The sequence below is a fragment of the Oncorhynchus kisutch genome, linkage group LG6, assembly GCF_002021735.2.
Source record: "Oncorhynchus kisutch isolate 150728-3 linkage group LG6, Okis_V2, whole genome shotgun sequence".
Taxonomy (NCBI): domain Eukaryota; kingdom Metazoa; phylum Chordata; class Actinopteri; order Salmoniformes; family Salmonidae; genus Oncorhynchus; species Oncorhynchus kisutch.
In genome coordinates, this window is record NC_034179.2 from 45,477,212 (window position 1) to 45,491,179 (window position 13,968).

General features: G+C 43.9%; 2 protein-coding genes across 2 annotated transcripts in view; one reads left to right on the forward strand and one right to left on the reverse strand.

Annotated features, from left to right (window-relative positions):
* LOC109892893 (calpain-5) overlaps positions 1 to 13,968 on the reverse strand; it is a 61,821-nt gene that overhangs the window by 20,208 nt on the left and 27,645 nt on the right. The window contains exon 3 of the mRNA XM_020485759.2: positions 7,422 to 7,553. Coding sequence (XP_020341348.1) covers positions 7,422 to 7,553 — 132 coding nt within the window. The remainder of the gene's footprint in view (positions 1 to 7,421; positions 7,554 to 13,968) is intronic.
* On the forward strand, positions 1,133 to 2,762 carry LOC109892902 (olfactory marker protein-like). The gene has a single exon (XM_031826803.1). It carries the CDS (start codon positions 1,396 to 1,398, stop codon positions 1,885 to 1,887), a length of 492 nt encoding a protein of 163 aa, XP_031682663.1. The 5' UTR covers positions 1,133 to 1,395; the 3' UTR covers positions 1,888 to 2,762.

A 13,968-nucleotide genomic window follows, 5' to 3' on the forward strand; every position in this document is an offset into this window, starting at 1 on the left:
GCAAGAGGAAGGCATTGATGCTATGGACTGGCCCGCCCGTTCCCCAGACCTGAATCCAATTGAGCACATCTGGGACATCATGTCTCGCTCCATCCACCAACGCCACGTTGCACCACAGACTGTCCAGGAGTTGGCGGATGCTTTAGTCCAGGTCAGGGAGGAGATCCCTCAGGAGACCATCCTCCACCTCATCAGGAGCATGCCCAAGCGTTGTAGGGAGGTCATACAGGCACGTGGGAGGCCACACACACTACTGAGCCTCATTTTGACGTGTTTTAAGGACATTACATCAAAGTTGGATCAGCCTGTAGTGTGGTTTTCCACTTTAATTTTGAGTGTGACTCCAAAGCCAGACCTCCATGGGTTGATAAATTTGATTGCCATTGATAATTTGTGTGTGATTTTGTTGTCAGCACTTTCAACTATGTGAAGAAAAAAGTATTTAATAAGAATATTTCATTCATTCAGATCTAGGATGTGTTATTTTAGTGTTCCCTTTATTTTTTTGAGCAGTGTATTATTGTGTCCATCAGTTATTTGATAGATCAAAATGAAATTGCTGATCCAAACACCCAATTACTTATAAATGGAAATCATGGAAATTGTCAGGGGTGCCCAAACCTTTTCATACGACTGTATATGTTTTTCCTTCAGATTGAATAAAGCTGACACAATTTCCTATTCTTTCTATTTCTATCTGAAGTTAAAGTTGAGCAGTGGAAGCTGGTGGTGGGAGAAGTCAGAAGACGGGGTTATTGTAATGGCTGTAATGGAATAGGTATCAAACACATTAAACACATTCCATGTGTTTGATACCGTTCCATTCCAGTGACACCAGCCTGCACTGGTTACTTGGCAGATTGACAAAGAAAATCTCTGATTTCGGTCACACTTAGTTAAGTAAAGTATGCGAGAGAGGCAAGCCTACGCTAGCCGAGCACAACGACGGGTACAAATGTGAGACAAAACAAATATGTGACAAACACACAGCTGTCCCCTGTTCCTCCAAGGGCAATCCCCGCGTCGCTACTGCAGATGTCATTAGCTCAGGTTGCCTAGAGCTCATCTTGCCAACCAAGAACGACAAGACGGCAAGGCCCGCCCCTCATCTCAGGGTGCTGTGGGTGTGCACAAGTGTCTTCCACTCACACATACTGCACTCAATAAAGAAAGAGGTAGAAAGAGATAGGAGGAAGAGGCCACAGTCCAAAGAAGAGCTGCATGCGTGTGCCTACCTGACCCGGTGACAGAGAAGGAAAAGAGAAAGAAAAGAGAGAGAGAGAGAGAGAGAGAGAGAGAGAGAACGTGACCAAGAGAGAGTGAGGATTCCTGAGGACTCACCCAGTCAAAGCGTTTCCCCCTATCGACCCATCACAATCTTGAACCTAAACCAACATGGCCTCCCAAGTCACTCTGGATCTGCCCTTCAGGCCCGACGCCCATCTGACCGAGGTGATGCGTCAGCGGGCTCAGTCGCTGCAGCAGCGTGGCGGGAAGAGGCAGGACGGCGAGCGCCTCCTCCGACCACACGAGGCCATCTACCGCCTGGACTTCTCCCAGCAGGCATTGCGTTTTGCCCACTGGGGAGTGAGGCTGGTACGCTCAGGCCGCCTCACCGTGACTGCCACCTCACAGCTCTGGACGCCCGACCTCACCCACCTGATGAACCGCCAACTGCTGGAGCCGGCGGGGGTGTTTTGGCGAGCTGAGAGCGACGGCGATGACACACCCGTGCACCAGTATGAGGCAGACGCCCAGGAGTTTGGTGAGCGGATCGCCGAGATGGCGAAGGTGCGGAAGACAATGTACTTCCTGCTGGCATTTGAGGAGGGTGTTGGTCCGGACGCTGTTGAATGCTCCATCAGCTTCCAGGTGGACCAGAAGTGAAGACTGTAGGAGGAAATGGCAGACAGAGGGCAAGGTACTAGGCGGACATTTTGTTGTTTTATTTCATTTGACTATCCTCTGGCCTTATGAGCAAGTATGTTTGCCATTTCTCTTTTTGTTGCCTTTCTTCATGTTTTTCCACCTCCACCAGTCCTCGTCGGAGAACAACTTTGTTTTTCGTTTAGAATTTCAGTCATTTTCTACATATGCTACTTCTTCTTAGAGTTAGAGGTAAAGTTAGGGTTAGAGCACGGGTCTCAAAATGACGACCTGTGATCCAAATCTGGGCGATTTAATGTGGCCTGCAGCAGTTGTTAGAATGCTGTACCACAGGGGACAGGACAGACAAATCGACCGACCGGAGAGACCACAACCACTCACGTCCTCTGGGGTAGAGGAAGGATAACACCTCAACACCCTCCACTCCCTTGACTCAATCGCTTCCTTTCTAACACTCTCTTCCATCTCTTCATCTTCCCGTCTTCCATTTTAGCATAGAACGACCGGCCTCAAACAAAACACAAAACCTTTTTGGATTGCAATATGCCCTTTCTACTGTAGGTAGACTTTCTGTAGGGATTCAGATAATACTAGTCTAGTGTATCAAAAGACTGGAGCATTTCTGATGTTGAAATTACTATTAAAGATGCAGTAAGTGCTTCACCTGTGAGTGGACTTTTAAACCCGAGTCTTCAATCATGTTTCCTTCAAATCTTTGTAGAGCATTCAGAGCTGTACTGTAGCTACAGTCAGTCGAGTCTAGATATGTGATTATTCATTACTTGTAAGGTTTGTTTGATACCATAACGTGACTAATTAGAGAATGACTACTTGTGTGTAATTGATGTGCATTTGAATAAATCGTAACAAAAAGACAAAACGGTTCTCTCTGTGGCATTTCTAACAGACTAGCTACACAACGTCAGCTCTGATGTTTTTCAATTTCAATGTGTGTGTGTACGCACGGATGCACATGTTTATGTGTTGGGTGTCTGCCTGCCTGTGTCTGCGTGTGTGTGTACTTACGGATCTAATTTTTTCTACTGGCGTCTGACAAAAACAGCCTGGACTCGTCCAAGAAGAAACACTTGTTTTACATTTTCCTGTGATGTTTTTTTGCTATGGTGTGCCCTAATGAACACGACACAGACTGGCTTCCTATTACCTCATCCATCTCCGTCTGGCCCCGGCCCGAATGACAAACGTCAGAGAAGGGGATTATATCTCCACAGCAACCGGCACTTAAACTCCCTCCCTCCCAAAGGTCACCCCGTATTCATAAACATGTCAGAACAGAAGTGCTGATCTACAATCAGTTCAGCCTTTTAGATCATTATGAATAAGATACATGGACGAGGGGGGGGACCTGATCTTAAATCAAAGCTCTGAAAGGCTTTATGAATATGGACCGAGGCCACCACAAAGACAGCGCTGAGGAGTGGAGAGGGAGAGATGGAGGGGAAAGGAAAGAGAGAATATGTTGGTGTGTAGGAGAGACAGAAAGAAAAAAAGAAAACAGAAGGAGAGATGGGCACCACAAGCTTGTGCACATCCCCCCCCCCCCACACCTAGTCACCCACCCACACCTAGTCACCCACTCATTCACCACAGAGGCATAAATCAATGCCTGAAATCACAACCAGCCACCTGTTAGATTGACTGTCTCTCACATTGTATTGGTCACATACACATATTTAGAACTAGATTGACTCTCTCTCTTTGCGGTTGACCACTTTTCTCCCAAATTATTCTCAAACGCCATTCCTTTTGTCAGTAATGGAAAAGCAATAGCAGCAGAGTACACTGACAGTCTCCCGAGTCTCAATTAAGAGAATGGCCTGCAGTCTAAGAGTGTAATTATTAATCTGACGTCGTCTCCATTGTCCTTTTCTTCCTTATTCAATAACATCAGCTCACAATCACACTTCTTCCCTCTCATACTTACCAGTTGCCGGTCACACACACACACACACACACGACAGACAGACACTATACATACACACACCGCACCAATGCTAATTAGTCATTTGCACATACCAGCTTCCTGGGGGATCTACCTCTTGGTTGTTGTATGTTCTGCTGCCCCATGCCTGGTGTAACTAAACCATCACTGCACTGCTTCCATCACGGAAATGCATGGTCACACACGCATCAAGTTCATCTTGTTGTACTGTTGGACAACATGCCTTTATCTTCAATAGGTCAAAGTTGATTGGGTTGTATTTCTATGTAAAATAGTTCTATGTAAATCATTAATTCCTCATCCTCACTCTGGTGATAGAAGTAGTTGTGGTCCTGAAAACAAAATAGCTGAAGTAGCGCAAGCTTTCCAAATCTGTTAACACATCTTTATGTACAGTACATTGTAAATAAAAAAACTAAAAGCTAATTACCGAGTTGTAACACTTTCCTTAAAGCATGCAGGTATAATGCTTTCTAAATTGTTATAAGCATGTACAAGCCTTTATAATGTCTTATAACAAAGCTTAAGTCCTATTTGGACGGGATTCGTTTTACTGGGGGAGCTCAGGTAATGTAATTATGGGCACGAGCACAAATGACCACATCTGTCATTTTAGTCTCGTCCGAATCTGCTATGTCAGTCATTTTTAATTTGCAGGAAGGTTATTATCCCATGCCTCAAGGCCGATACGTAAAGCTTAATGAAGACCAGTGATACTTGCAAGAGCAGTGTGCACGTTTCTTATTTTTTCTCATATTATCCCAGCCCTAAAAACCTACTGTTTTTGGCAAACTCCCAGCTCCTCTAATAACACTTATCTCATGCAAATAGTCATCACTGTGTTTTGAGGGATATTGCAGGGTTTAACAGGCTAAGAACATGACAGCAAATGTATGTTTAAAACCAAGTGTTATGCAGGCAAGAGCGTCATTTTATGTTGCATATGAGGGGTGGGGGTCAATGGGTTCACTCTCGGGGGGTCCGAGGGCATATAATCAGAATACAGGCAAAAACATTTGTTATAGCATGTGGTCAGCAAAGATTATGAGTTGAACTGATAGTGCCTTATAACTTAAATTGCCTTATAACCACCGTGGGGCGGCAGGTAGCTTAGTGGTTAGAGAGCTGGGCCAGTAACCGAAAGGTTGCAAGATCGAATCCCAAAGCTGACAAGGTCAAAATCTGTCATTCTGCCCCTAAACAAGGCAGTTAACCCACTGTTCCTAGGCCGTCATTGAAAATAAGAATTTGATCTTAACTGACTTGCCTAGTTAAAAAAAACATTTTTAAATCAATAAATTCTCACCTAATGACCTGTTCGTCTTCTCCCTGCCTCAACATCAGCGGTGCTCTCTTTCTCACGCTCTCTACTGCCTGTCGTTGACCCCTGTCATAATCATATGACCAAATACCATTATCATATGACAAAAATTACTGGCCTTAGCAATGATGGGGTTAGCTTATTAATACGAATTAGACTGCTTTTATTACCTAAATTATTTATAGCTACCAATCTATTATGAATTGTACAGTGTGCTTAGCTAGCTAGCTATGTAAACATTCATTCATTTACTTACAGTCCTCTCCACTCCACAAAATAATCTTATTTCCTGCACTTTTCTCCTCTTTGGGGTTGGCACCTCCATTAAGGGCACTAGCTACCTTTACACCAGGGTGAACACTAACTCACTGAGTGCTGCTCATCTGAAAATGCTGTTGAAAAGGAAAAGGATTGGCCTCCCGAGTGGCGCAGTGGTCTAAGGCACTGCATCGCAATTGCTAGCTGTGTCACTAGAGATCCTTGTCCCATCCAGCTCTAGCGACTCCTGTGGCGGGCTGGGCGCATGCACGCTGACACGGTCGCCAGCTGTACGGTTTTTCCTCCGACACAATGGTGTGGCTGTTTTCCTGGTTAAGTGGGCATTGTGTCAAGAAGTAGAGCGGCTTGGTTGCGTCGTGTTTCGGATGACACATGGCTCTCGACCTTCACCTCTCCTGAGTCCGTACGGGAGTTGCAGCGATGAGACAAGACTGTGAGTACCAATTGGATACCACGAAATTGGGGAGAAAAAGGGGTAAAAGTAAAAAATTAATTTAAACAAAAAATAAGGAAAAGATCCAGATAGTGTGCTAGCTTTGGTGCTGGTTTAGCTAGCTAGATAGCTAACGTTAGCTAACGTTATACGGTTTTACTCTGTATAAAACTATTTTTACACAATATTATATCTTCACCAATGGGTCGCTAGTTACACACAACAGGAATACATTTATGAAATGTTCATTAACTTTTCCTAGTTTTAAACTTTAAAAAAATGTTTACATTGTAGTGCTTGTGAATACATGTCCTCAGCAAACACCACAAAGAGAAAGAGAGAGAGTGGGTTGTGCGTGCTGCTGAACTGTTACTGCAGGCCAAACCAATGCATCGCAGACCAATGAAAAGGTTAAGAGGAGAAATTGTGTGTTTCTCTAATCTCCTTACAAGCCGTTCTCAACTCTTTTCCCATTTAACACCAACGGGCCGGCTGCCTCTTGGGATCGGGCACATTTGGCAGCAGGGGGATCCAATCATAAAATTGGGAGTACCAGTACTGTGGTGCAAAGCCACATAAATCCAGTAGCTGCCTGGAGCTTTACAGTGCAGAATGTCTTTCAAATCAATCAAACTCCACATGGTATATTATTGGGGGGGGGGGGGGGGTCAAATGTACCAATTTCTAATATTTGGGGTCATGACCCCCCCTGTCTATGATCCACCGTCAAGTTGTGTCTAATGCAAGTAGCCTACAAATCAATTTACAGTTTTGTCACATATCAACTTTTCCCGTGCCTAATTCTCTTTCAAAAGAATAAGAGGGCGATATTGTGCCAATTAATTCATAAAATGCCAATACGTCAGTTAATTAAATATCTGCATAGACTACAATTCATGGTTCTTATTGATACGCATTATTATTTAGGCATTCTCAGAACTGTAGGCCATTAAGCCAATATTAGGCTTTCCCTAGACAAGCTGAAACATCTTTACACTAGGAACATGACATTTTGAAATATAATCATTTTCTTCGTTCGGTAAAACTAATCCCGTCCGAATGGTCCACTGGAAAAAACGGACATGCTGGGATAATAATTTCATAACCGACATATAGTAATACCAGTCCTGAACTAATAGGGCTTTAGACCTACAACATGGTACACACATCCAGTAACTTGAAGGTGTCATGAAAGAATGCTAGACATTCATTCTTTCAAAACAACCAGGTGGACCGGAATAGTCTGCTTTGATACTTTACCTAAACACCAGACTGAGTTCTAAGCTTGAAGGATGCCACAAAGGACCATGGCAGTGTACTTCAACTCTACTGAGAGTGTTAGAGATAGGTGTTGATTTATCCTAATGATGCTTCTGGTGAGAGGAGCTTTCCCCTGTTTATCCCTTCACCACCAGGTAATGGGGCCTAATGGGTATTGTGTGTGTGTGTGTGTTATAGTTAAGAGTGTGCATCTCTCGTTTAAGATCACATGTCACACACGTGCGCACATGACCCTCCCCACCCACAGACACACTTACTTTAGACCACAGGGACTCTCTGGAGGCCAGGCTGGAGCACGCTGCCACAAACCAGCAGTTTCCCAGCTGGCCCTGGTGCAGGTCGTGCGCACTGATCCCATCCACAAACAGGTGAGGGTCCTCAGAGAGCTCCTACACAGAGAAAAGGAGGGAGAGTGAGAGAGAAGGAAGAAGGGGGAGGCAGGGGAGAGGGAAAGGGAGGGAGAGAGAGTTAGAAAGGTTACATGAGGCCTATCAACCCCAAAAAGATGTGAGGTTCGTCAGTGCGAAAGGGAAGAACGGAAAAAAGGGATTGATAGACAGGTGAAGATGAAGAGAAAGAGTGAGAGCGCGAGAAAGAGAGAGTCAGTGAGAGAAGGAGAAAAAAAGAGGGAATGATATATAAGAAAAAGAGAGAGAAATATGGATAGATGGAGAGAAAAAGGGAGAGGGGAAAAAAAGAGAAAGGGAGGGTGGAAAGAAAGAGAGAAGACAGATGGATGGAGTGAGTTGCCAGGCCAGGCCAGGCATGGCCGGGACTCTTTAATTACGGCTCCTAATCGATGGGAATTTAGATGAGGCTCTGCAAAACACTCCACTTCTATCCATCACACACACACACACACACAACATGCCTCTACTGACAGATAGGAGAGAGGGGGAAAGAAAGAGGGCGAGAGAGAGTTCCAGTGAGTGAGCGGAATGAGGTTAAGAGAGTGAGAAAGAAAGTATAGAGTGAGAGAGAGTTCCAGTGAGTGAGCGGAATGAGGTTAAGAGAGTGAGAGAGAGAAAGAAAGTATAGAGAGAGAGAGAGAGAGAGAGAGAGAGAGAGAGAGAGAGAGAGAGAGAGAGAGAGAGAGAGAGAGCAAGAGAGAGCAAGAGAGAGCCCCCGACCCTGATAAGTCTGTCTCAGGTCTGAGAGGTGTTGTGGTGAATTATGTGACGACACAAGAGGATCTACAGGGTCACGGATTTATCTGGGCCGCACTAACTTGAGCCCCACCAGAACAACCTCACACCAGACAGCACCAGTAGCAACAACTACCCCAGACCTACAACACAGACAGCACTAAAAACAAACCCAGACCAACAACATAGACAAACAGCATTAAACTACCCCACATAGAGCTACAACTACCCCCGACCTACAACACAGAGACAGGCAGCACTCAAACTAACCCAAGGTACAAGACTGGTTCTGCTTTAGCTGTGATAACAGTTGCATGGTTGAAGAGCAGACCCTTAAGCCATATTGCTAACTATTAACTAGAAAATACTGTAGATTTCTTAATTTGGGTCCTGGAATCCAGGCAAATACAGGAGTGGGCTAAAGCAGAGAAGACTTGAGTATTGACATGCAGGCTACTAAAATTCCTTAGAGGATCCCAATAAGGATCTGCAGTCAATAGTAATAGGTGGGAGACTGCATGAATGATATCTTTGAGGCTGCGTCCAAAATGGTACCCTATTCCCTATATAGTGAACTACTTTTGACCAGGGCACAGAGCTCTCGTCTGCCTTAGTGCACTATATAGGGGACAGGGAGCCTTTCAGACACACCCCGAGTCTATGTGGACACTGATAAGTGTGACGTGCGTGTGTGTTATTATCTACCTCTCCCTTCGGGGGTGGGGGGGGGCATGTGGTTTCTCACCCACCAGGTGTGAGGCAATATTTTCAGCCGGTGTGTGTGTGTTTGTGTGTAGGGACTTTCCTTACCAACAATGTGCGAACAGATCCCTGGTGCCGTGCTTAGTTAGATTGCACACAGGTGGACTTTATTTTTTTATGGACTTTATTCTCCTAGCATCTCTTTCTCCCCCCCGACCCTCCTCCTCCCTCTGCCTCTCTCTCTCTCGCTCCCTCCATCCCGCTCTCCTGTGGGGTGCGATAATGAAAGCAGGAAATAGATCAATGTCTGATAGTAGGGCAACAGTGATGTCATCACTGGCTTCTCTGACTAATAGATCTGTCCACAGCCCACTGATAGATTGCCACGGAGGTGACTGCCTCACCTGGGGGGGGGGGGGGGAATACTAAAGTTACCACATAAACAGTCATATCTGACATCACTATGACAATGTGCTAGCAATGTTATTCTGAGTATCCCAAATTGAATAATATTGTAATAATTATTAAATGGGCAATTCCAGAGTTATGGATGTTAAATTAGCAAAATCACATTTGCACTCAAACTTTAATGTCTCACAGACTGGACAAAGAAAATAGATATAACACTTTTGATGTGGGTGCCTATAGCACCCCTTGGGGGAGCGGATACCCAAAAATGCAGACTTCTAAATATTGGCATATTGGAGAAATAAGGCAAATGAAAAGCGTTATGTTACATGAAATGGACAAGCTTTTTGGGGAGACTGAACATACAGTGGCTTGCGAAAGTATTTGATTTACACAACATGCCTTCCACTTTGAAGATGCAAAATATGTTTTTTATTGTGAAACAAAGAATAAGACAAAAAAACAGAAAACTTAACTATAAAGTCAATACTTTGTAGAGCCTCCCTTTGCAACAATTACAGCTGCAAGTCTCTTGGGGTTTGTCTCTATAAGCTTGGCACATCTAGCAACTGGGATTTTTGTCCATTCTTCAAGGTAAAACTGCTCCAGCTCCTTCAAATTGGATGGGTTCCGCTGGTGTACAGCAATCTTTAAGTCATACCACAGATTCTCAATTGGATTGAGGTCTGGGCTTTGACTAGGCCATTCCAAGACATTTAAATGTTTCCTCATAAACCAGTTGAGTGTTGGTTTAGCAGTATGCTTAGGGTCATTGTCCTGCTGGAAGGTGAAACTCAGTCTCAAATCTCTGGAAGACAAACAGGTTTCCCTCAAGAATTTCCCTGTGTTTAGCGCCATACATCATTCCTTCAATTCTGACCAGTTATCCCACCCCTGCTGATAAAAAACATTCCCATGGCATGATGCTGCCACCACCATGCTTCATTGTGGGGATGGTGTGCTCAGGCATAGCGTTTTCCTTAATGGACAAAAAGCAAAATTTTAGTCTCATCTGACCAGAGTACCTTCTTCCATATGTTTGGGGAGACTCCCACGCGCTTTTTAGCGAACACCAAATGTGTTCGCTTATTTTTTTCTTTAAGCAAAGGCTTTTTTTCTGGCCACTCTTCCATAAAGCCCAGCTCTGTGGAATGTACGGCTTAAAGTGGTCCTATGGACAGATACTCCAATCTCCACTGTGGAGCTTTGCAGCTCCTTCAGGGTTATCTTTGGTCTCTTTGTTGCCTCTATGATTAATGCCCTCCTTGCCTGGTCCATGAGTTTTGGTGGGCGGCCCTCTCTTGGCAGGTTTGTTGTGGTGCCATATTTATTTTTATATAATGGATTTAATGGTGTTCCGTGGGATGTTCAAAGTGTTCTGATCTTTTTTTATAACTCAACCCTGATCTGTACTTCTCCACAACGTTGTCCCTGACCTGTTTGGAAAGCTCCTTGGTCTTCATGGTGCCGCTTGCTTAGTGGTGTTGTAGACTCTGGGGCCTTTCAGAACAGGTGTGTATATATACACTGAGATCATGTGACACTTAAATAAAGTCCACCTGCGTGCAATCTAACTAATTATGTGACTTCTGAAGGTAATTGGTTGCACCAGATCTCATTTAGGGCCTTCATAGCAAAGTGGGTGAAGACATATGCAGGCACCACCTTTCATTTTTTTAAACAAGTTTTTTTTTCTTCACTTCACCAATTTGGACTATTTTGTGTATGTCCATTACATGGAATCCAAATAAAAAAAATCGATTTATATTACAGGTTGTAATGCAACAAAATAGGAAAAACACCAAGGGGAATTAATACTTTTGCAAGGCACTGTATTAGCAAAAGTCTGGGAGTTTGTCATTCTTAGGTAACCCTCCGTTATGGATGCTGAAATAAACATTTAAATCATAAAGATGTGTTCATGGCAATCTATCATAACACATTTGTTGTCATTTGGAATGCTTTAAAATGTCAGCAGAAGGCATAGTACCTTAGGATTGCATAATCATTAGGTAGGCTGAATAGTATACACAGCCAGGCACCACACCCTAATAGACACTTTATCTTAATATATACACTAAGTATACCAAACATTAGGAGCACCTTCCTAATATTACGACATGAGGCCGTGCAGTATCATGCTCAAAACATGAGGTGATCGCGGCAGATGAATGGCACAACAATGGGCCTCAGGATCTCGTCACGCTATTGCTGTGCGTTCAAATTGCCATCGATAAAATGCAATTGTGTTCATTGTCTGTAGTTTATGCCTGCCCATACCATAACCCCACCGCCACCATGGGGCACTCTGTTCACAACGTTGACATCAGCAAACCGCTCACCCACACTACTCCATACACGTGGTTTGCGGTTGTGAGACCAGTTGGACGTACTGCCAAATTCTCTAAAACGTTGGAGGCGGCTTATGGTATAGAAATTAACATTAAATTATCCTGCATCAGGTGGACTGGTGGACATTCCTGTCTGGTGGACATTCCTGCAGTCAGCATACCAATCACAAGCTCCCTCAACTTGAGACATCTGTGGCATTGTGTTGTGTGGCAAAACTGCACATTTTAGAGTGGCCTTTTATTGTGCCCAGTACAAGTTGCACTTATATAATGATCATGCTGTTTAATCAGCTTCTTGATGTGCCACACCTGTCAGGTGGATGGATCTTATCTTGGCAAAGGAGAAATGCTCACGAACAGGGATGTAAACTAATTTGTACACAACATGAGAGAAAAATGCCCTTTGTGTGTATGGAAAATGTCTCAGATCTTTTTATTTCAGCTCATGAAACCAACACTTTACATGTTGCATTTATATTTTTTGTTTAGTATAGTACTGCCATATATGACAAATGCATTTCAGCATATATTTTCCAAGAGAATCTTAGCTAGAGCACCTCATTTTCCAGATATCAACAATTGCACCAGTACAGGTCTGAAGAATACATCTCATAGCAAGCACACACAATATGGTGAATGCATCCGTTATAGATGTTACACATACCATAACGCTGACGATGAAAAGGTGAGAAACCAATTGCAGACCATATAAAACCTTGATGAAAGTTAGCTTTACAGAGAACGTTTCAAGATGATCCGATGTAAGGTGCACGTTTCATAACAAAACGTTACGGATGTTCCATTGCCTGTTCCAGTCACCCCCATATCTTTACAAGACTGTCGATCAATACAGCTCAATACCGCTGTACTGAAAGGGGTTTAGATGAGGTCGTAAATACAGTTCAACATCGACTCTGAAGTGTCGGCTGGTGGTGAGAGATGGATGGAGAAATGCACTGAAGATGAGAGAGGGGGAGAAAGACGGAATGTTTGTGAAAAAAAGTGTGTGTGTGCATTGCATGCATGTGTGCACGTGTGTGTCTGTGTCCACACCACACCCAAGGTCAGTAATCTGCTGCTGCAGATGAAAGCAGGTTGCTGCAAAAGCCAACTTTTCATCAGCGGAGAGGAGAAGCCCACCACTGCACTGCCACTGCAGAGTCCCCTGGAGACCTCTCCACCATCCCTCTCACCACTCCTGTTACTCAAAGGCCACTATGGAAGTAATAACCGTTCGATGCACATTTTCTCTACATGTGCTGCCATAGAAATATAATGAATAGAACGGGAGTCCCCATTCAAGTCGATGACGGCATAATGGGTGGACTGGCAACCATTGCGTGTGTACCCATAGGAGCAAAGCAGGAAGTAAAAACAGGAAGCGTACCTACCCATCAACATGGGCTGTGATTTGTTGATTCAACTGACATTACAAAAAAGACATTCCATTGCATTAGCCACCCCAGCTAGCACATTTGGTTCTTTGGAAGCTGTGGGAACGTCCATTTTGGTTTCCTATTGGTTCAGGGAACGAAACCATACATTTCCTGACCGGCAAAACTGAACTTTCTTTAAAAAACATTCTGAGAACGTAAGAGAAAATGTCACCTGTTCTGGGAACATACATTTTTGGGTTGCAGGGAGCTTCTAAAACCATTTTACTATGATTCCCTGAAAGCTTTCTGCTAGCTTATTTTGGGTTAAATGTTTTGAATTCCAAGCACAGATAGAACACATGGAAATGTATTTGCTTAGGCATTAATCATGCAAACACATATGTTTTTTTTTATTATAAACTGTGTGGTTCGAGCTCTAAATGCTGATTGGCTGACAACCGTGGTATATCAGACCTTATACAACGGGTATGACAAAACATGTATTTTTACTGCTCTAATGGCATTGGTAAATAGTTTATAATAGCAATAAGGCACCTCGGGGGTTTGTGATATATTGCCAATTTACAACGGTTAAGGGCTGTATGAAGGCACCTCACGTTGCGTCTTGCCTAAGAACAGCTCTTAGCTGTGGTACATTGGCCATATAGCACACCCCCTGGGGCCTTATTGCTTAATTGTGGCATGGCGTCAGTGGTGTTCGAACCTATCATTTTCTGTTCTCTATCTATGGAATTAGTTCACTGCGCCTCCAGCATGTCATGTTTTTTTTTAAACTCATACAAAGCTGTTCATTTCAGTCTA